This window comes from Danio rerio, chromosome 6 (genome assembly GCF_049306965.1).
Source record: "Danio rerio strain Tuebingen ecotype United States chromosome 6, GRCz12tu, whole genome shotgun sequence".
Taxonomy (NCBI): domain Eukaryota; kingdom Metazoa; phylum Chordata; class Actinopteri; order Cypriniformes; family Danionidae; genus Danio; species Danio rerio.
In genome coordinates, this window is record NC_133181.1 from 14,553,511 (window position 1) to 14,580,927 (window position 27,417).

General features: G+C 37.3%; 1 protein-coding gene across 3 annotated transcripts in view; it reads left to right on the forward strand.

The window, feature by feature from the left end:
* The window catches only part of asic4b (acid-sensing (proton-gated) ion channel family member 4b), a 750,743-nt gene that overhangs the window by 645,069 nt on the left and 78,257 nt on the right, over nucleotides 1–27,417 (forward strand). The window contains exon 1 of one of the 3 annotated variants that reach the window (XR_012407306.1): nucleotides 19,449–24,049. The exons of 1 other annotated variant lie outside the window; for it this stretch is intronic. Coding sequence is in view for 1 of the 2 variants with exons in the window: in NM_214786.1 (NP_999951.1) it covers nucleotides 23,462–24,049 (588 nt within the window). In the remaining variant the exon portion in view is untranslated. 3 annotated transcript variants of the gene reach the window in all.

Genomic DNA, 27,417 nt, shown 5'->3' on the forward strand with positions numbered 1-27,417 from the left:
ATGTTAGATTCATTATACTGATCAAAAAGAATATCATTCATTCATTCATTTTCTTTTCAGCTTAGTCCCTTTATTAATCAGGGGACACCACAGAGGTGCTTTACGCAGTGGATGCCTTTTCATCTGCAACCCATCACTGGGAAACACCCATACACTATCATTCATACTCATACACTACAATTTAGCCTACCCAATTCACCTATACAGCATCTCTTTGGACTTGTGGGGGGAACCGGGAGAACATGCAAACTCCACACAGAAGTGCCATCTGACCCAGCCACGGCTCAAACCGGCAGCCTTCTTGCTGTAAGGTGATAGTCCTTCCCACTGCAACACCGCACCACCCAAAATGAATATCAATTAAAAAATATAAATAATCAAAGTATTTTGTGTATTCTTAACAAACATTGTACATTTAAATCATTCCAATATTCCTTGGATAGCTCATTTTTAAACTAACATACTGTTGGCTAGTAGGTGGTGAATAGTCACTGTTAACTAAAAAAAAGACTGATCCATCAACCATATACAGTGCACCATAGACATTTAATATAAAGCTAGATACCCCATGAGTCGCTTTGGTCCAAGCTCTGATACATCAACGCGTCTACCATCTTCATCTGGTCATAAGTGCGCTATAAATAAATGCAAACAAATGGAGAAACTGTAGTTTTCTCTGATATAAAATACAATAACACTTGTATTTATTAACTGATTATAATTTTATGGTTTGAAAAACTCCAGTTACTTAAAAAAAAATAAAGTTCAAACTTGTCATGTAGGCTACATGGTATAAAGAAAGATGCATTATCAACAAATGTATCTCCTTTTTCAAAAGTAGTGCTGGATTTAAACAAGCACACAATTCAGGTATTTTACTTAATCTTACTTAGCGATATGACAAGGCTGGGTGAACGGATCAAGATGGCAGCAGCGTTGATATCTCATCCAACGGCTTACTGGGTGTCTAGCTTTCCATTATAATATCTATGTGGTTCCCTGCTTGAATCGCGTGGTGGAGATTGTGTGTCCTGAAATGTGTGGTGGTTTCCAAGAGCCTCATGTATAAACGATGCTTACACGCAAAAACTTTGTGTACGCCAGGTTTCACGCTCACGTTTGGATGTACTAATGATAAAATTAACGTGAGAATATGCGTTGGTCTGCAACAACTTCATGTCTGGCGTATGGGTTTTTCTTGTGTGTGTTTGTTTTATTTCCATTGGCGACGAAGTTAAATTGCACACTACAAAGTATCGTGCCAACACATGTGAAAAACATTGCTATTAATTTATATTTGATAAAATGGATTGAAATTATTTATTTTTTGCCAACTATGTGATTTAGAACATATAAAAAAATTTGCAAATGTATACAACCCTTGGTCTCTAGCAATGGCAGTGTTGGCCTTATTAGAGGACATTGTCAATGGTCGAATCCCAAGGGGACGCATTTATTAGGGATCACAGTGCTTTTCTGGCCGACGATTATGGCTGGCTTTTTAGCCATTTCAGATTACCAAGAGCTATCCTCTTGGAGCTCTGTGCTGAGTTGGGCCTAAATTTGGAAAGAGACAGCGAAGAGGCTCCAAGGTGGCAGGGTGCGCGATGGGTGGCTTCTTAGTGAGTGATGTATTTAAATATATTATTCCAGCTTAGTTTTTTTATTTTATTTAATTTTGTTGAGCGTAATTATTTAACTGCATATCAGGAGACCGCAGTTACCCATTAAAGACGTAGCTGTTAACCCCCCTTAACAACTTACAGACTGATCTAGAGCGCAGATGCAATGATGCCCATTCTTGGTCTCGGTCAGTTGCAGAGCGGGAGATTGGGCAGCTAAAATGACGGTGGCGCTGCCTAGATAAGAGTGGAGGGGTGCTGCTTTACCGCCCTAACAAAGTGTTCCTCTAATACATCTGTGTCTCCCACAGACACGGATACTACTCCAGACAGTAAAGTGTCACCCACAATTGAGGCAACTCTCTCCTCAAAGGGTGTTAGTTCAACATGCCCTGTTTCCCCACCTGTTTGGTCCACACTTTGACGGTGCGCCGTCGTTGTCCTCTTAACCTGCGCTTTTACATCAGACCATTTATTTTTAAATTTGTTCACAGTGCGATTTTCAGACCCCACTGCATTAACCGCGTCAGCTAAACTCTCCAACTCTTTTTTTTTCTTCTTTTGTTATTAATTATCTTCTTGCCATTGCTTTTTCGTTTGGTTTTGCCAAAGTGGAGTCATTACCATAATTATTAGAGGGAGGAGGCGGGGGGGGGGGGGTTTGCTCTTGTGCACGTGTGCTTAGTTTCATGTTAATTCGGATGTACAAAGAAAATATGCGTAGGATTCCGCGTACGCAGTGTTTCATACATCAAATTTTTTTACTGCATACGCATATTTACAGATTTGCCCGTATGCAATGTTTTAGTATTAAACCAACGCAAGTCCTTGTACATACATGAGGCCCCAGGACTGCAGGTGGATATTATTGGGAAGTTAAAATACTTGCCTATTTTGATTTATCCACCCTGTGCCATATTTCTTTCTAATGTTTCAACATCCACTTTGAATGATAAAAAGAAAAAACTTAATGTCATCTCTCTTACATGTAATTTGCTTTCAAAGTAATTATTTTTACAGCTCGGTTTTAGTAATCTGACAACTGTGTTCCTTGGTAGTGCACTTCAACTGGTTGATTAGTGCATGTTTATTAAAATCAGGTTTTGTTAAATTGAATTTTGTGGACCTTTGACATTGATAAAAATTAAGATTTGCACATTTGAATTGAAACTTTGAGAACGACTGTTTTAGTACATCTATACTGCATTAAGGTCTATTTATGTGTTTTGTAAATTACATTTCATACATAGTGCTGCAATCCAGTCAAACACTGTACACAGTAAGCCAAAGCATTCTGCTTTATCCAACACTCATTCATTCTTTTTATAATGCACTCTTTAGTTCCTCGGCTGCTTGTCACTTTCCTATTGCTGCTTCCCTCTGAGTCATCATGCTGTTCTTCCTGACAGGAACCAAAAAGCGAGCAACGATTGAGATCACATGTCACTCAGATTATCTGTAATGATAGGTTGTGGCAGAGATGGATTCAAATACACACATCTTAAAAAAAGTCCTGGGAAAAGTGTGCTGAATTTCTTTCAGCTTCTTTCAGTTTCCTTTTGAAATTTAACTTGGTCTCAGCTGAAACCTTTTAGGTTACAACCTTATTGTAGCGTATTGCTGAAGTTCAGTCATTTTAATTGGTTTTATAGGTCTGATCATTTCCTTTTTTCACATTACTCAAATCAAATATTGTTTTTGTACTAGCTGAATAATACCCAGAAAACTGTTTTGTGTTTGAAACATCATCTTAGCTTAAAAAAACGACTAAATTTAGACTGTCAGTCAAAATTTAATAGACGTCTAACAATCGCCCCAAAATGTACTTATCAAATAGACAGGAATGAAAGAAATGACTACACACATAAAGTCTGTCTTATTTGTCTATTTGATTAATAGTGTATTTTTCATCCCAGGATCATTGAGAAAACGTACGACTATGTACATTTCTGGAGAGTGCCAAACACTTCACTAGAGCTACGTTTTTTTTTTTTTTTTTTTTTTTTTTTGCAGTTTTTGTTTCGCGAATCCACCAGAGGCTGCTGTGTATGTTTTTTCAGATTTTCAGATTTGACCTCATGCTCAGGCTATTGTTTACTTGTTTATTTTATATTTTAGCTTTTGTCTTGTCTGCTTTCTAAAACCGTTCTTCACCGAACTCGAACCAGTTCTTGAATAAATTCACCAGAGGCCGCTGTCAACTGACTGACTGTTGACTGACTGACCCACCGTCCTCCTTCTGTAAACCCAATCAATAGTGTTTTCAAAAGCACCGATTGACCCACTCACCCACTTCCCTAAATGTCAAAATTGTCAGTTTTAAAAAGCAATCCAGAAAAAGAAAAGCCCTGGCCTCGACATTCGCACCCTGTTATTTACTTGTTTGTTTTATTTTATTTTTTTCTGTTTTTGTCTCGCCTGCATTCTGGAACTGTTCTTCACCAGACTCGAACCCCGTCATCGTGGTCAACTCCTATCTGCGTCTCAAGTCCATGGCAATACATGGCAAGCCACTGGACAACAGTTGGAAAGCTGTCTATACGAAGGTAAATGGTCAGCTGGATCAGGGCGAAAAGCAACGGCATCATACCACCCCATAGCGTTCATTTTAAAGACAAAATGCAGCCATACGTACTTCTGGGTACATAATTTGTTATTTCCAGAAATGTATATAGGGCTACGTTTTCAGAATGAGCATATGTATGTTGGTATTTTTCGACTATTGCGCAAATACTTTCATATACTTCTTTTAATCACAAAGTTGTTTGGTTGGAAGTGGCAATATGTCAGCATGCCTTTCCCATTCTCAGTATCAAAAGTGACTGCTATGTAAGTTATGTTCATAATGAAACTTATGCATTTGTCGTCTTGACTAATGTGTATAACTTGAAAACATGCAGTCAGTGGGCAACTTAAAAGGTACGTTTACTCAGTCTTACAGTAGGAAGGCACAGAATTTTTTATTCAGCCTAAGAGCTTTCTCGCAATTGATATGCATACCAGTATCAATCAACAAATGCATAGACTGGAAGAACACACTGATACTGCTTTCTGTTTTCTTTGTTTACAATCCAGCCCTCAACACCTGTGCAACGAGCAATTTATCATCAGCTGGGGACGTGGTTTAGTGTGTCTGGAAGCAAATGCTGCAAGAAGGAACTACTTATCCAGCACCAATTCATTATGGTGAAAAGGTGAGATTTATTGTGTTTCTAAAATTGTGTACTCTTTGAGAAGGTACTACATTTCAAATTGAACGTACTTCATGACTACGGTGGCTGAAAGGGCTCAACTGCACTGCAGGTTAAGAAAACGCATGCATATAGAATAGCAATTTGAGAAAGAATTTTTATCAGTTTGATAAAAATACAACAAATATATATATATATATATATATATATATATATATATATATATATATATATATATATATATATATATATATATATATATATATATATATATATATGATTTTTTTTTTTTTCAAAATATTTCCCGAATGATGTTTAACAGTGCAAGGACATTTTCACAGAATGTCTGATAATATTTTTTTCTTCCGGAGAAAGTCTTATGTGTTTTATTTTAGCTAGAATAAAAGCAGTTTTTAATATTTTAAAAAACAATTTTTTTTTAAATTATTAGCCCCTTTAATCTATATATTTTTTTCAATAGTCTACAGAACAAATCATCATTTTACAATAACTTGCCTAATAAATCTAACCAGCCTAGGTAACTTAATTAACCCAGTTAATCCTTTTAATATCACTTTAAGCTGTATAGAAGTGTCTTGAAAATATCTAGTAAAATATTATTAACTGTCATCATGGCAAAAATAAAATAATTCAGTTATTAGAAATAAGTAATTAAAACTATCATGTTTAGAAATGTGTTGACAAAAAAAATCTTCCCTCTGTTAAACAGAAATTGGGGGAAAAAAATAGGGGGGGGGTACATGTACAGTATACACACAGATATATATATATATATATATATATATATATATATATTCCTTTATTTTATTTTAAAGTTTACCATCCACCTTGACAGAACTGGAGTGGATCTGCAAGGAGGAATGGTGTGAAAAACTTGTTGCATCTTTCCCAAAAAGACTCATGACTTTTATTATTATAGAGTCATGATCAGTTATTATTAAATATTATTAAGTTGGCATTATTCAGATAAACTAGAGTAATTGTGGTTACTTTCCGCTGTGTTTTTATTTCCAATAAACTACATATTTTCTCCAAATTACTGAAATATCGATATTTTGATAAGATAATCAATTCTAGAACATACAAAGCTGGTATCGGAGATATCGATAGTTTAGTATCGATCTGCACATCACTAGATGTAACTATCATTCGACCCCAAACAGCGGCACCTTAGTGAATATAAGAAATCGAAAAATTAATGTTAATGAACATTACACCTGCTCAATAAAAATCAGATGATTCACTACATTAATAAATCTGACATAACTTGATCAGAAATCTAAAAAGGGGAGAAAAAGATTAAGCCGTCAATAGAAATGTAATGCTGCGTTTAAAAGAGTTTTGCAGATAACACTGCAATACTTATTTTTTTAAATTCCCAACGCACCAGCATAGCAGCACCATTGTGGTCCAGTGGTTAGCATGTTGCGTTATGATGCCACTGACCTGATTTCGAACCTCATCTGAGCAATTTTTTTTTTTAATTTTTTTATTAGTGTTAAGACATGTAATACTGTTTGGGTTACTTTTGTGGGTGTACATATTTTATTTTATTCATTTTTTTTGTGTGACCACTGGTACAAAGGACTGGATATCTAAAAAGAATTTTGCACAGAATATACTTTCAGATATTGCAGGAAAGGGCATTGTGTTTAAAGAATAGTGTTGGAGATTTAGCCACCCTTTAATGTTCTCATATTTATGAAAACATTTGAAGTTCTAAAGCAGCTGTTTCCTTGAAAAAGACGTGGTGGTGTCATTAGAAACTAAATTGGAAATGATGTAATTTTAATATAGATAGTTGTGAACTGAGATGGGCCGGTCTAAAGCTTGAAACTCCAGGGCTGAAAAGGAGTCCCACTCCGTCCCTGGGTTAATGCCACTGTGTTGTGACACACAACCCAAATGAGCTCATGTATTTGTGTTATGAGGCAGTGTTTGCTTTTTTAAAATTTTGTTGCATTGTGCACTACTGGGCCCCCATAAAAGGGACCATCAAAATTTAGTGAAACCAAGAAATATCTAACACATATTTAACCTTCACCCATGCTGTTGGATTCCATCATTGGGCTAATGGGTGGTACCCTGTCCTTTATGGGTGAGTGAACCCATCTTGAGATGGTTACTTCCAGCAGAATAACGGGCCAAGTCATAAAGCTTAAAATGCTTACATTCTGGTTACTTAAACATCACAATGATCTCTTTACTCACACTACACTCTGCATTCGACAGATCTCAGACCAGCAGAGCATCTTTGGAATATGGTGGAAAGGGAGATTTTCATCATGTGCAGCCAACAAAACAACTTTGTGATGCTATCATGCCAATAAGCACTAAAATCTCTAAGGAATGTTTCCAAAACCTTGTTGAAATTGTGCCATCAATAATTAAGGCAGTTCTGAAGGCAAAAGGGGGTCCAACCCAGCTCTAGCAAGGTGTGCATAATAAAGTGAGTGCAGAGAAAAAGTGTGCTCAGAATGTTCATTTTGGCAAGGAATTTTATTTCAGTGCATCACTACTGAGACTATATTAAAGGGTAACATTCAGCTTTTCATTGTCATTGACATATGCCCTATGATTTAAAGGTATCATGAAAGAAATTATAGGTTAAACATATTATTTTTTCAAGGAAAGCATGCTTTGAGTTTAAAAATGCCTGCACAGTTTTACTTAATGCCAAAATATTATTAATAGTCCCAGCACAAATCCATTAAATGAACATTTTAATATTATTATTTTTTAAATTAAAGTAGATCACTCGCCACACAATTAGATTACCATAACTTGTGTTAATAAAGTAAACTGAACATTATATATATACATATACAAACATCTCACACTTACATGTAGGTGATAGATACAGACTACTGAGAAAAGTCAAGCTGTTCAATGAACGAGTTTCATAACCTACATTTTGCAATTCATCACACTCTTGCTTATTGTTAAAGACATGAATGAGAATTAATGAGCTAGTTAAATTGCAGTCCACAATTACTAAAGTGCAGCATAATAAATGACAGGAGCATCTCCATTATTTCAAGAAGAAAATTGCAGGGAAAGTAAGAATGTACGAAATGAATACAGACTTTTGAAGAGGTCATCAACTGAGAAATCCATTTTTCCCCCTTTTTTAATACACACTCACTGGCCATGTTAATAGGTTCACCTTGCTAGTTTTGGATTGGACATGTTTTATTGCCTTTAGAACTTTCAACATAAATTCAACAAGGTGCTGGAAACATTTCTCTAGGATTTTGCTCTATTTTGAAAAGATACTGTCACAGAGTTGCTTCAGATTTGTTAGTTGCACCACATCGAGGTGTTCTATTTGATAACTGATGATGACTGCGATGTGAGTAGTGAACTCATTTTCATGTTAAATAAACTATTTTGGGAGGCTTTGAGTGATAAAGTTATTATTCTATTGGAGGTAGCCATTACAAGATGTGTACACTGTGTCCGTAAAGGGATTGAAATGATAGCAACAATATTGGTGTTTCAATGATGCTCAACTTGTAGAGAGAGTTGAAAATCCCAGTAAGTCAGCAGTTTTAGAGCCCAGCCAGTCTGATAACAACAACCAAGCCACATTCAAAGGCACTTAAAGGAATAGATTATAAAAAAGCTAAAACTCTGTCATTATTTACTCACCCTTGACTTGTTCCAAGCCTGTTTGACTTTCTTGTGTTAAACACAAAATAATAATAATATAAAAAAAATCCCAAAGGAAATGATTTTCAGCTTTCTTTAAAATATCTTCTTTTGTGTTTAACAGAATTAAGAAACTCTCAAGATTTAGAACCCCTTGAAGGACAGTAAATAGTAAGTAGCCCAATTTTCATTTTTGTTTGTGATTTGACTATGTCTGCATCCCTGAATCTATTTAATTACTACCATGTGATTGGCTAATGAAGTAGTAAAATCATTGAACAATAACAGATAGACCTACAGTACATTTCAGAACTTAACTTCTTTGGTAAACTTCTATTGAATCCATATGATTGTTTTCTATATTTCTAGGTTTTTGACATGCAACCGTCAATCATACAACTGAAGCTCACTTTCATTCTCATGCTGAATTTACACAAAATTTCCATTATAAACAATGCCACACTGTTGAATTAATCACTTATTTGCATTGTATTTGTGCTGTGTTAGTTTTGATGACAGCATTCCAAAGATTGAAATGCAAGAGCGAGATCATTGTTTTCCTGTGCTCAACAAACATGACATTGACATCAGAATTTATTTTCATTTTCTTGCTATCTGTACAAGTATACAGTTGAAGTCAGAATTATTAGCCCCCCCTTTTCTTTTTTAAATATTTCACAAATGATGTTTAACAGAGCAAGGAAATTTTCACAGCATGTCTGAGAAATATTTTTTTTCTTCTGGAAAAAGTCTTATTTGCTTTATTTTGACTAGAATAAAAGCAGTTATTAATTTTTAAACACCATTTTAAGGACAAAATTATTAGCCCCTTTAAGCTAATTTTTTTTGATAGTCTACAGAACAAACCATCGTTATACAATAACTTGCCTAATTACACTAACCTGCCTAGTTAAGCTAATTAACCTAGTTAAGTCTTTAAATGTCACTTTAAGCTGTATAGAAGTCTTGAAAAATATCTAGTAAAATATTATCTACTGTCATCAATGCAAAGATAAAATAAATCAGTTATTAGAAATGAGTTATTAAAACTATTATATTTAAAAATGTGTTGAAAAATCTGCTCTCTGTTAAACAGAAATTGGGGAAAAAATAAGCAGGGGGTCTAATAATTCAGGGGGGCTAATAATTCCGACTTCAACTGTAATGTAATAAACACTTGCAAGAGTTCCACATATGATACACTAAGTGTTGTCATAAAATTAAAGAAATAGTTTACCCAAAAGAAGTAAATTTGCTCACCTTAAAAAAAAAAAAAAAAAAAAAAAAAAAAGTTTTTTTGAGTTTGAGCTTTCTTCTGTTAAACACAAAATGAGATATTTGGAAAATATTGATCATAGGCTCATTCTGAAAACATCCTTCTACATACATTTTTGGAGAAGTACGTATGACTGCATTTCATCTTTAAAACGAATGCTACGGGGCGGTATGACGTCGATCCTTTTTATGCTAATCAGCTGACCGATTACCTTCGTTTAGACGGCTTTACTGCAGTTAAAAGTTTGTCCAGTAGCTCGTCATGAACGTCTGTGGACTTGAGGTGCAGAGAGAAGTTGACCACGAGGACTGGGTTTGAGTCCAGCGAAGAATGGTCCAGAAAGAGGAGTTTGCATGTTCTCCCTGCGTTCGAGTGGGTTTCCTCCGGTAGCTCTGGTTTACCCCACAGTCCAAAGACATGTAGTACAGGTTTGGCTAAATTGTCCGTAGTGTATGACTGTGAATGAGTGTGTGTGTGTGTGTGTGTGTGTGTGTGTGTGTGTGTGTGTGTGTGTGTGTGTGTGTGTGTGTGTGTGTGTGTGTGTGTGTGTGTGTGTGTGTGTGGGATGTTTTCCAGAGATGGGTTGCGGCTGGAAGGGCATCCGCTGTGTAAAAACGTGCTGGATAAGTTGGCGGTTCATTCCGCTATGGCGACCCCAGATTAATAAATGGACTAAGCCGAAAATAAAATGAATGAACGAATGAATGATAACGTGATAAAATCTGAAAACGTGGTAAAAATCAGGTGAGGGCTTTTCTTTTTCTGCATTGCTTTTTAAAACTGTCTGTTGGGTTTAGATGCTTTTGAAAAAACTATTGGTTGGGTTTAGGGAAGGAGGAGGGTGGGTCAGTCGATCTGTCAGTCAGTAATTCAGACAGTAAGTCAGTCACACACTGGGATGCACAGCAGTAAAGTTATATATTTAAATATTAAATCCTTTAAATCCTTAAAAGAGTAAAAATGTAAATTATTATTATAATCTACATAAAGGGCGTCCCCCTGGATGTACAGTCCCCTTAGCATTTGCCTTAACTGCCTATGCCACGGGCCAGCCCTGAGTTGGCTCCTGAGTGTTGTAAATACCCGCGCTCACCTCCCTCACGACAGAGCGTATAGGACATAGATGACGTCAGTACTGATTACAGTACAGATTAATTTGCGCATTACTCCTCTGGTGTGAACCCAGCATAACAGTGGGAAAGCCGTCCATACGGTGGTAATCGGTCAGTTGGTATATATCGGTCATACCCCCTCCCCACTTAGATTCTTAAAATAGAGCTTATACAGGTTTTAAACCAACACAAGAGAGAGTAAATGATGAGGAATTTTCAATTTGGGTTTGATCTATTCCTTTAACCAAACATAACAGTGGGCTTTAACTGTATGCTAAAATTTATTTAGACTATTTCAATGCAAATCATTTGCATGCAAAAGTGGCCACATTGTAAGTACAAGGACAAAGACCAGACCACACTGCAAAAGTGATGTCCTCACTCCATGTTTACCAAATATACTTGAGAACAGCAGTTCAGGGAGATTCATCGCAGAGTAAATCATGTGTGAGAGGCATTTAAAACTTCTCCTCTGTCACTCGGAGTGGCTTAGAGTGGCTGATGCGTGGAAAGGAGTCAGAAGCGGGCCGCTATCAGAGCAACTCGACGGAGAAGTGAAGCAGCACTTACTTTCGCCTTAAATCTTTCTCAAGCCGAGTGTGTATGATTGCGTTTGTTGGGGGAGGAGGCGTGGATCACTGTCAGCGTTGATACCTGGGGCGAGATTAATAATTCATGAGACGTTTGGTGAGACTCAAAGATTCGCCTGGTGTGTCAAGACTTTGGTACATGTGTTTCAATGCCGCAGTGTAACACGTAACATTCCCCTCACAGTAAGAATAAATGATGGACCGCTTCTCTTTTGCTCTCAGATGTGCTCATCAATATGAGATGGACTTTCTCTTTTCAGGTCTGTCACTACTGAAGCTTGGGAACGTCTTGTGTTGTAGCCCTGAGTGGACTGACAACTGCTCGACCTTTTGTCAAAGAAAAAGTTGACAAAAGTAGTTTTATGTTCAAATGAATCAACAGTCGGACAAGGTCAAAATGTTCTTAAAAACTCACCTCAGAAGCCCTCCCCAGTGTTTTTCTTTGAATCAAATACTGTTAGACTAAATTACTTTATGATTCACAGGAACAATTCTATTCAAAACGCAGACCTCCTTTTGAAAGGCCAGTAATCAGAAAGCAGACCCCGACATCCTCTGATTTTATAATGCTTTCTCTGTGGAGATGGATGAAGTTTTTTTTTTTTGGACTAAAATTCAGGCAGGCAGATTTGATTTATCACAGAAATGCAGATAAGACTTGTGTGTATTTTCACAGTATTCAGGTAACAGAAGATGAGTCAATCCCCAGATACCAAACGGATGTGGGCCACAGGAGATATTCCTTTGGCCTAAGCAAAATGAATGTGAGCCTGAAATGGCCCACCAATACAATGGCAAAGGGGAGCTAAAGATTAAAATTCATATATGGGCCATTTAAGGCAAAGATTTGGCAAAATGTAATCAGGTTGTGAGCCTAATTGGGCCCATGTGGAAAATGAAAAATTTAGACCAAATGATGGAGGACAGATGTGGGCCACTGTTGGTACAAAATATGTCATAGTCATTTAAGAGTAATCTGGGTCTAAACATAAAGTGGCTCAAGTGCAAATGTGGCCCAGTTATCTTAAGACATACGTGTGCCACTTTTGGCAAATATTTGGCACAGTAAGCTCTGGTTGTTGCTGCTGTGAGCCTAATGTGGCCCAGAAAAGATATGGAAAAAGTGGCCCAGTTGTCTTAAAACATATGTGGGCCACTTTTGGCAAATATTCGGCACAGTAAGCTATGGCTCATGTGGATTTGAGCCTATAGTGGCCCAGAGAAGACATGGCAAATTTGGCCCAGTTATCTTAAAACATATGTAGGCCACTTTTGGCAAATATTCAACTCAATAAGCTCTGGCTAATTTGAATTTGACCCTATAGTGACCCAGATAAGATGTGGCAAATGTGACCCAGTTATCCTAAAACAAACGTGGCTCAGAGATAGGGTTAGTTCTGGTTCATTTGGTTGAATTCTGGCTAATATGTGGTACTGCTTTGGCTTATTTGTGGCCCAGATCTGATAAACAGGAGTGGACCGCCCTGGAGCTATCATTCCATGCGGTATGTGGTCAAGATATAAGTGTCTGGTGTGGGCCGGATCTGGGCCAGAATAAAAGCAAACTGTAGCCCACAATAGAATCATTTCTGGTTTATTTGGTTTAATTCTGGTTGATATGTGATATTGCTTTGGCTTAATTGTTAACCCAGATCTGGAAAACAGTAGCAGACCGCCCAAGTGCCATCATTTTATGCAGTATGTGGGCCGAATGTAAGTGTCTGGGGTGGGCCGGATTTGACACACATGAATTTTGCTAGCTGGGTCTGGTTCGAAAACACTCATCTAAGCTTAGTATCAGTTTGCACTACATAATGTAGATCAGTTAGCGATCAGTCTATGAGTGCTTGATTTTTTGAGAAATAATGTAATCTTTGGCATTCAAAATTTAAAGGAATTTTCGTTGTGTCTATAACAAGCTAGTAGAAAATTATTTAATAAAATAGCCTCAACAAACTAATTTAACAAAAATCCTTTATTTTGTGGACAACACGGGCATCAAAATAAAATAACAGCATTGACTGTAGCGTGGAAAAAAAATACAACCCAAATTTATTATGGTTACAGTAGCCAAATATTAGTACAGCACACCAATGTCTCCCGCAGGACATCACTTTTTTTTGCATGAGTGATTATTACATTTGTTAACAAAGAATGATATGTTTGTTATTAAAATAATTATTATAAAATAATTAAAATAAGTATTATTTTTTTAAATAAGAACTAAAAGGTCCATGTTGGGCTCAAATGTAATTAATTAATTATATTAATTAAATTATGTACAACATTAAAATTTTAATGTTGAACATAAATAGTAATTAATAATTAAGCAACTTACCCAATACTTTCTCATACTGTTCTACTGTGATTTTGATCCACTTTTCTTCCAGCGTGTTCCACATGTGATAGGTTGAACCTTTTCTAACACACCAAATGTAACACTTAAAAGTTATGGAAAAAAGTTAAGTATTAAGAATTACTAACCTTGTGTTTGTGCCCCATTTTGCGCTTTCTTGTCAACAACTTGTTAGGATAAAGCACTGTTAAATGTTGGTTTAACTATGCCATAAAAACAATAAACAATAGCCTAATGAAAATGCAAAACATTTTCTCAATGTGACGTACAGGACACCCTTATTAGTGACTAGTTTCTTAGGGTGTACTTTACATTAGGTAAAGTTGCCTTGAGCTGTGCATGAAGCACGATTGCCCCTTTTCCCCTCTCCCCCTCAGCCTACACTCACATTTCTTATTTAACGAACCTGAGTACACTTAAGTTATCGACATGAAGGTCAATATTTTGCTGAACAGATCTACCACTTTTGACGCTCATAAATTATCATCAAAGTCCTTGTGCTGCACGTATTAGGAGGTTTGCTGAAGGTGTAGCTGATGGGCAGCGAGGGGTTTGCGTCTTTGATAAACTACCAAAGTTTGAGTTCATTGAAAATTAAGAATGATTAAGAAGTCCTTATGAACAGTGCCTTAAAAGTCACTTCACGTTTTCACTTACAGGCTCAGGCATGCTTTGTACTTACACTACAAACGTATCATGCCAAAACCCAAGTGAACCACGCTCTAACGCCTCTTCCAACCGGCCCAGGGCCGGCCTACTGAATCACGCCTGAACCCAATTCAGAGCACTCAAACTTCTCAAATAAAACCGCAAACGCGACGGGGCACGGTCAATTTTGTTGACACCAATGACTTTTCCAGAGATTTTCAATCAGGTGTAGGTCAGGACTCTGGACTTCCATTTCATTATTTCAGTGTTTCAGCTTCATTGAACTGCTTGTTTACAGTATGTGTGATGGTGCCCATGTGACTGTCCTGCATGAAAATTGTTAAAAATTACAAAATTTGGGGATATTTATTAACTTTTGCTGCAGAAAACACCCCCCCCCCCCCAAAAAAAAAAAAAAAAAGCATGACACTTCATTCTTCACCTTTAACTTCTTTACAAACTTTGAGTTCAGTCTTTCTCCAGTTTGAAGACGGACATGACATATATAGAGTAAACTGTTTTCTTGATCTTGACTGTAGCTCTCCAAAGTGCACATGGGAAATTGCTTTCATAAGAGCAAGCTATGATGTCATTCTCTGACAAATAAACTGTCAGCAATATGCTCAACACTGCAGAAATGTGAATGCACATTACTATACACTACAAGAGATGTGGGGATATTCTGGTATACTTTTCAAATATATAATTGCTTTCATCACTAATGTGTAATTTGGACCATTCCTCTGCTCACACCACATGCTACTCGACAAAGGTTACTCTAGCCCTTTGAATCTTCCTGCTGATGAGAGTTTTGGTCACCGCAGGCCTTTTAGTCCAAATTATTTTAAAAGCTGATAACCATACTGACCAGTCCCTACCCTGTGGAGCACTGTATTGCTGAGCAATTCTAGCTGCAGTGTTGAACCATTTGGCCATTTTAATTCCCCACATTATTCTTTCCTCTTTTGCATTCATATTCCGTGGGACTTGAAATGAGTAAGTGGCATTGTAAGGATGCAGTATTGGTCACAGATTTGAAACGACCAAGTTTTCTTGATATGGCCAAAAGGGTCACCCTTTTTAGCCTTCATGTCAGCAACCTGATGTTGACAGATGACAGCCTGTCACTTTAGAATGGCTCGCTCTCTTAGAAAGTCTGTCAAAACTGGAATGCTGCCATTAAGTTTTTTAGACAGTTAAGGAAATGACCATGTGCAAAATTAACAGCAATAAACCTTTTTTGCCCACGTCTCTCATGAATATTTCCCATGACAGTATGCATGAGCAGCTCAGCTCACATGGAATATGATATTTTCCATTCTGATTTCAGTCACTTTAACATGCTATTAAATGTGGATATAATAATTATGTCAATATGTGACTTTTACATAATATCCAATCAACATGCATCAATTATTCTGCATTGGCATGTAATACAAACACCTTCTTCCTCCTCAGCTACTGCTTGTTAACTGTTTGTTGAGCACTGTCACAACAGTGTGATTAGTTTAGGTTTAGTATAGTGTTTTGATTGTTCAGTGTGTCATGATCAGCTGCTAAATTCAAATCTGCTCCCCCATGATGGCTTGTGCAGGCTAGTAGACATCTGTATCCTCATTTTTTCATGTATAAGCAGACGCAGCAATTGTAACCGTTTTGGCTCAAGACTTCTGGTCTCATTCACTTCCACTAACTTGTATCGATAAAAAAAACAGCTTGTTTTTCACTTTTATAATATAATTAAATTTTATAATATAATATATAAATAAAATCACTTTTATTTTTACGTATTGTCATAAACTGTTAAATAAATTGTTTTTGGGCAAGTAGTTTGACCATGTACTGCCATTCATTATTTTTTGGTTATTTTCCCTTAGCGGACAATTTACCCCAAATGAATCAGAAGTTCTAAAAAAAGTAGGAAAGAGTTTAATAACCGAGAGGGTGCAATAACACTGCATATAATACTACCTGCTAAAATCATGGTACATTCCATAACTTTTAATGCACCATAAAACAAACAAACTTCATGCCATTATAACAACATAAACTACGTCTATTATGTGTTTTCATCCGCTTTTCCGGGGCTGGGTCGCTGGTCTTAGGAGAGAACTCCAGACATTCCTCTCCCCAGACACTTCCTCCAGCTTCTCCGGGGAGATCCCGAAGCATTCCCAGACCAGCCAAGAGACATACTGCCTCCAGAGTGTCCGAGGCCTTCTCCAGGTAAGACTTGCCTGGAACACCTCCCTAGGTAGGTGTCCTGGAGGCCTTCCAAACAGATGCCTGAGCCACCTAAACTGACTTCTCTCGATGTGGAGGAGCAGCGGCTCTACTCTGAGCTCTTCCCAGGTGCCAGAGCTCCTCACCCTGTCTATAAAAGTGCGCCCTAACACCCTGCGAAGGAAACTCATTTCAGCCGTTTGTATCCGAGATCTTGTCCTATTGGTCATGACCCAATTTAGGAATGTCGATTGACAGGTAAATCAAGAGCTTTGCTTTTCGGCTCCTTCTTTACCACAATGGACCGGTACATCGATAACATTACTGCTGCCGCTGCACAAATCCCCCTGTCAATTACACATTCAGTCCTTCCCTCACTCATGAACAAAACCCCAAGATACTTGAACTCCTCCACCTGGGGTAAGGACTTTCCTCTAACCTGGAGATGGCAAAATACCTTTTTCCAGTAGAGCAACACGGCCTCAGGCTTGGAGGTGCTGATTCTCATCCCAGCCATGTCACACTCTGCAGCAAACCACCTCAGTGCATGCTGAAGGTCCATGTTCGATGGAGCCAACAGAACAACATCGTCTGCGAGTATCAGAGATGAAATCCTGTGGTCCCCGAAATGGACCCCCTCCAGCCCAAGGCTGTGCTTTGAAATTCTGTCCATTAAAATTATGAATAGAATTGGTGACAAAGGGCAGCCCTGCAGGAGCATAACATGCGTTGGAAACAAGTCTGACTTACTGCCGGCAATGCAAACCAGACTCCGTCTCTGTTAATACAGGGACGAGACAGCACCTCTGACCCCATACTCACACAGCACCCTCCACAGTAGGCTATTATGCTATTATGCACCATACAAGTGAAAAAAAAGAAAAAAAATTTAAAATACTCCTAGACCTAAATATTAAAATACTCATAATTAAAAGCTCATAAAGAGGTTTTAGATTTGGGGTGCCCAAACTTGGACCTGGAGGGCCGTTGTCCTGCAGAATTTAGTTCCAACCCCAATTAGACACACCTGAACCAACTAATCAAGCTCTTACTATACTAGAAACGTCCAGGCAGGTGTGTTGAAGCAAATTGAAGCTAAACTATGCAGGATACCGGCCCTCCAGGACTGAGTTCGGGCCGTCCGTTTTAGATCATCAGAAGTGGATAATCTGGGGAGCAGCACATTACTACACCAACTCCAACCAAAAGCAATTACGTCTACTTAACCCTGCAAGTTGAAGTTAACAACCTGACTACTGCAACTAACCAATAAACAATTCTAAAAACAAGAAATAAGTTAATGACCTCAGTAGAGCTGCGATCATCTTTTCGTCGAAAACACTTTTGCAGTGGGGTGGGGTAGCGAGCTTAAAATTTGCCATTACCTAACTAACTGTCCTTCACTAAAACATCATTTTAGCTTTATTTGTTACTATAGGAACACAATAAATGTGGCAAATTTAATTTCTAAATAGAATTTTTATTAATAAAATCCATTTTATTAAATGGTAATCTAAGGGGCATGTGGGTGACAGTGGTTGGAGCAAAAATCAAGCCTGACAATGTAAAGCATCAATATTTGTTTGTCAAATAGCCCATTTAGGATTATTTAAAAAATATATTTTATATTCTAATAGAATATATGGAAATCATACAGTAAGTCTATGATATAACTTGCTAACAGCTAGCACCAATGCAATTTCTAAGATTCAAAAAACTAATGAATTACTAGGGCAATTAGGGATGAAATCGGACCTTGAGGCTACAAGATACTTTGTGTTCAAAAGAATCCTTTTTCAGATTTTAGTGGGAATGAATATTTAAATAATTAATTCAAAGTAATTTATTGTGGTTTGCAGTAGTCAGTTTACTGGTATGTGCGCTATTATTTAACATACAAAATGATGTATTAACCCATTGTGCCAGTCTATTAGTACAGAAACTTGACTATCAACTGCTTGTTCAATGCCTAATTTGTCATGCTTTATGCACTGTGTTTATTATGCTGTGACTGTGTGTTCATTAATACGAACATTTAACTTACTGGTGTTTTAGGTAGCACATTTGTGTATTTCTTTGGCTTACATGTGACTCATGTCAGTTTTCTCATAAATTAAACTCAAACGTGAGGAAGAATATATTAGACTAACTGCTTAAACTTACCAACAGGACGAAGTGTGTACAGCTGATCAGTAGCTTTTTGTGTGTGAGCATGTGTTTGTTTGTGTGTGGTCGCACTACTGCTTAATCACTTGTTCTCACATCTATCTAATCAATGGACTGTCAGTCTCTTTTCCGGCAGGGAGGGAGATTGATCTTCAGGAGTCGCCCCACACTCGTTACAATGTTCTCCGTCTTCATTAACACCACCATTAGTCTCACATAGTTACTCTTTAACACAACAACACAAACAACACTTCAGCAGCATTACGAATGGGGAGAGTGGAGCATACTATGGCGTGCATTTTAGGCTGACTCACAAATGCATACAGAATCAAAGAAATTCCGATGTGGATAAAACACAGTCAGCATGATAGTTTTACATTTAGCTTTATACATTTAGAAGGTGCTTTTATCCAAATATTAAAGGAAATTAGAAGAATTCATCATTAGAAGAACTTAACAGATCTAGATTTATAAAATGTGGAATTCAAACTTTGTGAATGGTGACTGTAAGGGCTATGGAACGGATCACTCGCTCCGGGGGTCTGATCAAAGCCCAGGAATTCAGTCAACAACTGTTCTTTTTTTCGAGGCTTTACTGTAGTATGTAATAGATAAATGATGATAAAAGATAAATACAAAAAAAATGAACGTACAAATGTCAAACATGATATTTGTCAGCACAATAACAAGCATTATCATCAAGATCACTGAGCATAAGTGAAACACTATAGCTCAATGAGTTAACATGTTAGCATTTGACTAAGCCATTTATCAAAATATTTATTCACACACTTGCCAGAAGTTTACAATACAAAGAAAAACAACCTTATAGGCAAAATAAACCTTAAATATAACCAATATACTAATACATCTCATGGTTGCTGCATAGATAACAAGCTTGTATTGTTAACAATCACATCAGATTTTACTGCTCACTATAATAGAATAATTACTTTCACTGCAAACATCAAAAGATTACGGCTTAATGTTAATATAGAGCATTATATCACTGAGCAAAACTCACTTTATAAGATGCACGCACTAATTAGAAAGCTGGACTGAAACGGCTCATCTCACTTCATAGATATATACACTAGATATCGCATAGGGACCCTGAGCATGCGTCAATTGCGCCGCCACATTGGTACAGTGCTCCCAGGACAAATGTCATTCAACCGCACTAGTCAAGACAGTGTTACTACGTGAAGATGCGGGACTTTAGCGATGTCTACGGGTGTAGTAACGAGCAAACAAAGAAAACAAAGCACAAAGGCAGAACATTTCATAGGTAAGATTATGTTTTTTACGTTTTTGTATGTTCTGAACTTTTGTGCTAAATAGTAGCGTTATTGATGATAGTGCAGTCACTTACTGCATTCACCATAAGTCAAAGTAGCTCCAACTCGCACTAAATACTCGGCTTATGCTAGTTTTGTTGAATAAAATCAGCAAACAATGCAAAATAAATATGACAACCAGATGCTGCAGTGCCAGAAACTTGTATTATTGTCAGCTAGTGAACGAGTCGTTCATAACGGAGATTCATTCACAAACGAGTCGCTCCCTCCGTCAGTATGAGAAGTGAAAGCAGGAGAGGAGGTGTTTCAGGACACAGATTAGATCAAATTTAACAGGGAGGGTGGATAGTACATTTCCATACACAGAAACACAAGCTTTTTGTCTGGAATGACAATGTAGAGAAGTTATGTAAAATTATAATTTTCGTAATTAAAAAAAAAATTGCATACTGACATCCAGGAAAACTACCGATCATAGATATACTGTATGTGTATCTGTTTATATCTCTGGCTTTGGATGGCCACAGTCCTCCACTGTACCTTGGTCCCACATTCATTTCAATGGAGCGCTACCCTGTTCCAAAATGGCGGCTCTATTGACGCATTCCTTCCAATAGACAATAACAGGGTAGGCGACATCTAATTTATATATCTATGGTCTCACTTTTAATAAAGTTTGCTGTGCAGCATTAAAACGGCATCGCATCTTAAAGGCTCAACAGGTCTTAAAGAGGCCACACATGAAAACCTTTTTTTACAAGGACTTTTTTTTTGCTGACTTAAGATGCAAAAAGAAGTTTACAATGACGACGGAGTTTGAGTCCAATGAAGAATGATTCCAGAAACAGGTAAAACAAAAAGCAAAAACTTAAATAAACAAGTTAATAACAAGGTGAGAACGTGGTAACATCTAAAAACATGGTGAAAATCAGGCGGCCGCAAGGGATTGCTTTTAAAAAGCAGCTTTGTCGGTTGTATTTAGTGAAAGGTGGTGGGCAGGTCAATCGGGGCTTTTAAAAAACACTACTGGTTGTGTTTAGGGAAAGGGGTGGGTGGGGGGTTGGTCTGTCAGTCAGTCGATAGAAGAGAAGGCGCGAATGGCACTCATGAGAAAAATTTGAGATCTAAAAAAGCATACATACATAAACAAACATATTTCCTGGGATATATTTTGCACTTTCGAGAAATGTATACAGGAGTATGTATCCCCGATGAGCCTTGTGTTGGGTGAATGAAGTACAAAAATTAAGTATTTATAATATAATAAAATATTCCTCAAGTAAGAATCTTTTTTTCTCAGTCCAGACAGAGTGCTGAAGTGATTTTAGTTATTTATGTTTTAAAGGCATTTGAGGATTTTTTCCTTCATTTTTTTGTAGTTTTTTCAACCGTACAACAATAACATGTAAGAAGCCAGTTTTTAAATGAATGATTAAAATGCATTTCTAAAACAATTAATAGGATCATTAGGTAAATATTCTTCTGACTATGTTCTCTTGTGAATGCAATTTTCAATCCAGTTCTTTCTATATTTCGTAGTTTTCAGAGTTTATCTCATACATGTACAGTATGTGCAAATTGTGCCCTACCTGACAAAATTCTTGTCGCCTATCCAAGTTTTAGGAACAAATAATAACTTGACTTATAGTTGATCATTTGGCATCAGAAGTGGCTTGTATGAAAGGCAAAGATCTCTAGATTATGTTTATTTTAGCAAAATAAAATATGATCATGCCTTCATGTCTTTTTAAAAATTATTTAAATAAGACAGTAAGTAAGGTCTGGCTTTGCTTCTATACATCTCTGCAATGACAATGAAAATAGATGATTTTAAAGTCATCTGAAATGACAAGGAAAGCATTCTTGCAGGACTCTTAGAGTTCATCAAAACTCTTGGATTTCATTTTCAATGCCTCCTACTTCATCTTACCCTAGTTATGCTCAATAATGTTCATGTCTGGTGACTAGGCTTTCCAATCCTGGAGCACAAATGTCCTAATACCTCAGGCTGTTATTGTTGCCATCCAGTCTGCAGATCTCTCGCATGCCCCCATATTGAATGTAACCCCAAACCATGACATTTCCTTCACCAAACTTGACAAATTTTTGTGAGAATCTTAAGTCCATTCGGTTGCCAATAGGTCTTCTGCAGTATTTGGGATGCAGTTCAACAGATAATTCATCTAACAAATCTACCTTCTGCCACTTTTCCAAATGATTAACCGGAAGTCAAGTTATTGTTTGTTGCTCTTACAACTGGGGTCGATGACAAAACTTTTGTCAGGTAGTGTGTGTAATTCTTCTATTGATAATCAAATAATCAAATGTATGATATTCATGATGATCTACTGAAGCACAGTATACTCTTCTGAACACAGAAAGCAGGAATGACGTCAAATCACATTTATTTCTAAAGATTTTTTCACAACCCATGTCAAGACTGTGGTGACCATGAAGGACATTCCATATGCAAGGCATTGTCTCTTGGACTCCCCTACCCCACTTTGCCTACAACATACAGTGGCCACATTCACACCTCCTGAATAAAAGGAAAGCTAAAGATGAAGCAAAGAGAGTGTTGGTGATGGAGACAGTGAGTGACTGCTTTAAGTGGATGTTACAACCTGCTGCTGTAAGAGAAATAAAAGCTCTGGTGTGGGTTGGGACGCCTCTTCTCCACTGAAGAGGAAATAACCCCAGCCTTCTCCGCTCATGTAATATTAAATATCTCTCCTTCCACCTCTCTCTGTTCCCCTCCTCTTTCTTGTAGGGCATGTAGAGAGGGCAGCATTCATACTCCCTGTCTTTCATATCAGCTCTCTCTCTCTCCATTGCTCCCTCGCTCTCTTTCTCTGAGTGTACGGGCAGCAGCGACGTCAGCCGTCAGCGAGCAGCTGAGGAGAGCAGAGGAACTCTCATGTGTGTGTGTATGTGTGTGTGTGTGTGTCTCAGAGTCTCCAGCTCATGCCGCTACTCTCTCCGGAGTCTACTGTGGCTGTGGCACATCCTAGGGCACTGACACAGCGAATGAAGCACCTCCATCTGCGCTCCTAAAACGGCGGCAACAAACCAAGGAGAAAACAATGGATGGATGAGAAGAAGAGAGAGATGAGAATCTAAGGGAAAAGTCTAAAGGTAGGAGAGACTCACTGGGAGTAGATGGAGAGAGCAGAAAAAGTTGAGCAATATTTGTTAATGATTAACAAGATTTGAGAAAGAAGATTTAGGAAAGGAGGAAAATCTCAGCCGAAGGAAGGATCAGAATACATTTGCAAAGGGCTCTTCACACGGAGCCCTGGCCAACCACATGCCCATCGAATTTGTTTGTAAAATCAAGTTCGCTGAGGGCGAAGAAGCCAAGGGGGCCTCGACAGAAGGAGGAGGAACCGGCATGCTAGATGAAGGCCTTCGGCGGCAAAAAGAAGGCATGGCTGACCTGGCATCCTTTGCAAGCTCCTCTTCACTTCACGGTTTGGCTCGGGCACTAGGGACCTCGGAGCGCTTGGGTTTCAGACAGACTCTTTGGGGACTGGCACTGCTGGTCTCGCTTGGTCTCTTCCTGTACCAGGCGACATGGAGTGCGGCGACTTATCTGGAGCGTCCCCACCTCGCAGCTCTAAGGGAAGAAACCCGCCGAGAGCTCACCTTTCCGGCCATCACGCTCTGTAACGTCAACAGATTCCGCTTCTCTGCCCTCACAGATGCGGACATCTACCACTTGGCTAACCTCACCGGCCTTCCGCCCAAGAGCCGTAAAGGACACCGGCCAAGCGAGCTCCAGTACCCACCCCCAAACATGCTAGACATTTTCCAGAGGACTGGCCACCAGCTGGAAGACATGCTGAAGAGCTGCAACTTCAGCGGGCAGAACTGCTCAAGCGAAGACTTCAGCGTGGTGAGTAGCACTGGCTTTGATTGGCTTCCAGGCGCAAGAAAGATATGATTGTTAGGGGCTCTTTTTGTTTGGTGACTGTGGGCAAAGTGTTGTACAATGCCTCCCTCAGCCGTTTCCTTTATTAGAGACAGATAACAGCTAAATAATGTGTGTGGAAAAAGGAAATTAAGCCCCATCCATCTGTGTCTAACCTCCATGCTGGGGCAACAGACAGTAAAACAGTGCAGTTATTTGCTCAGTTCGAGATCTCTTTTTTCTCTCCTCTCTCTTACATCATAGCCTGTCCCATTTGATGCTGAGTTATTTTGGCCAGTGAATGGATGAAAAATTCAGGAGAGGGACAAGCGACATGATTCCTGCATTAGCCCAATCAGCCTTGAGGAGACGCATTCAACTATCCAAAGAAAGTTCCCTTCCTTACGTTGACGTTTCCTTTGCCTGTCACTATAGTGTAGCTCCCTGTTTTTGCTGTTGTTGTTGTTTTTTCAGTAAGTAATTTCCTCTTAGAGCTATCAGTCTAAACAGGAATAGATAAGAGAGATCTTCCAGGATTTAGACTTCTCTTTTCAAGGATATCAGCTCTCGCTGTTGTTCAAACCCTCTTTGTGTAACTCCTCTCTTTTTACTATTGGTTTCTAATGCAGAGATTTGAAATGTAATTATTTTATGGCATTCATCATGCAGCAAAGGCTTGGGCAGGTGATTAACTATATTATCCTGCACACTGATTTGTTTGCCAAGTGTGTACACATTTTCTCAGTGCCCTCATAACCTGAGAATTACCAGAATTCCCATCGGTCTATTTTAGCATATAGTAATGTGCATTCAAATTGCTGCAGTTTTGAGCATATTGCTGACAGTCTCTTTGTCAGTGATTGACATCATAACTCACCCTTAGGAAAGTAATTTCCCATGTGCGCTTTGGAGAGCTACAGTCATGATCAACTCTTCAGATCTCTAGCATTTCAAATTAGACCACCTTTAGAGAAACCCTCAGAAACCGTTATCTAAAAGTGAATATTCCTGTTTGTAAAATATTATCAGAGGAACAATGTGAAAAAATCATTCTGGGTAAGAATTTACAATATATTCATGTCACAACAAGTAAAGTCATAACTGCATAATTATTTTGCAGATTATGATAACACTGCAAAAATTACTTTTTTTTTATAATTAAATTTTAATTTTTTTTTCTTGTTTCTAGACCAAATATCTAAAAATTTAAAATTAAATCAGGAAGCATTTTCTAACTCATCCTCTTGTTTTCAGAAATAATATACCAATTTTAAGTGAGTTTTTTCTTAAAACAAGCAAAATAATCTGCCATTGGGGTAAGCAAAATAATCTTGTTTTTCCTTTTGGCATGTGATTATTTTTCTTACACCATTGGAAGATTATTTTGCTAGTTAAAAGGAAATACTCACTTCATTGTGGCAAATTATTTCTTAAAACAGGACAGTGTTTTGCTTGTCTAGAAAATGCTTCTTGATTTCAGAATTTGTAGATATTTAGACTACAACACTGCAAAAAAATGCTTTTCTTACTTAGATTTTTTGTCTTGTTTCTAGTCCAAATATCTAAAAATTCCTAAATCCTAAAACTCACTCAATATTGGCATATTATTTCTCAAAACAAGACAATATGTTTTGCTTGTCTAGAAAATTCTTCTTGATATAAGAAATTTTAGATATTTAGACTAAAAACAAGACAAAAAAAATCTAAGTTAGAAAAGCATTTTTTTGCAGATGTACTTTAGTAATTACAATCAATTATGCACAGTTACATGCAACTAACTCTAAACCTAACCTGCATTTTAAACCCTACCTTACAATAAGTACAGAACATAGTTTATATCTCTGAGAAGTTTAACGAACAGTTACTTGGCACTGTACAAATGACAGCTTAAAATAAAGTGTAACCAGTTTATTAACTGATTAACTAACTTTAGTAACATTTTAATTTAAGATGACATATGAAATTTCACATATTCCATGTGCTTACCATAGTAATTACAATGAATTATGCATAACTACATGTAACTAATCCACAATTTGACCACATAATTAATATAATTAATATTACTTAGTAATTAAATAAATAGTTACACTGTAACCATAAAATAAAGTTTAACCCTAACTTTTGACCTGTTTTGATAAATAACGCATTAATTTACGCTACGGTAGCACATTATTCGACTAATTCTTAACCTAAGAACTTTTATCAAGTGCAGTTTTTATGTACATGTTAAGTACTGTAAAATAAAGTGCAACCCTTAATATATACATATAGTACTTTACATATTGACACTTTTAGCTTACAGCATTTTAAAGATTATTTAATGATTATTAATATGTTACTTAGGCTATAATTTGCTGATTCATTAATCAATATTCAGTGGTTTTGTTTTTCATCATTTCGTCATAGGTTAACTCATGATTTAAACATACATCAAGCCATGCGAATGCATCTATTTCGTAAAGTGTTACAGATATTGGCCATATAATTACAATTTGAGGTAAAAGTCAAATTGTCAAACAATCACTGTCCTTTTGTGTGACCCTGGACCTAAAAATTAGCACGGGTGTATTTGTAGCAATAGCCAAAATAAGTCAAATGATGAGTCAAAATAATTGATTTTTCAGAATTTTTAAGTAAAGATCATCTTCCATGAAGACATTTTGTACATTTAAATCTTAAATCAAAACTTACAGTAATTTGATTAATATTTATTGAGTTTTCAGATCATGTATAAATCACAATTATGAAAAAATGACTGGTTTTGTTGTCCTATGTCCCATTTGAATTTATTTGGATTGATTTTTTCATATTGCAACCGGAAAAATCGAATGGTTGACAGATTTGTTTCATTGTTTTAAGGCTATGAAGTCACTATCAATAGGTGCTAACTCTTGAATCATCCTTATTAGCCTTCTTTGTAGCAGTTGTGGTTTCCTGTTATTTCAGCAGGTAGTGTAGCAGTACAGAAACACATTTAATACAGTACCTGTGAGGTTAACACATCATCGTTTTGACATAAAGCCCTTGTTATGCTCTGACACTGCAGCAGGAAGTTAGATTTTGAGGTTGTCTGATACAGTAATGCACCTGCAGACATCTCAGCACTGCTCCTGAATTTTATCCCATTCAAAATTTACAATGTGCTCCATCAAAATGTGTTCTTTAAAAAAAGTGATTTAAATGGAGGATGAGAAAGAATTTTTTATTTAGTTTTGTGGTATGTGTTTGTTCTGCTGATGTTCAATTTAGTCTGTTTAAGCTCTTTGATCTAAGAAGTCACTAGCTTAAATTGAAGTGCCATTATTGAAATGAGCTATACCAGATTTTCTATTTTAGAATGTAAATCTATG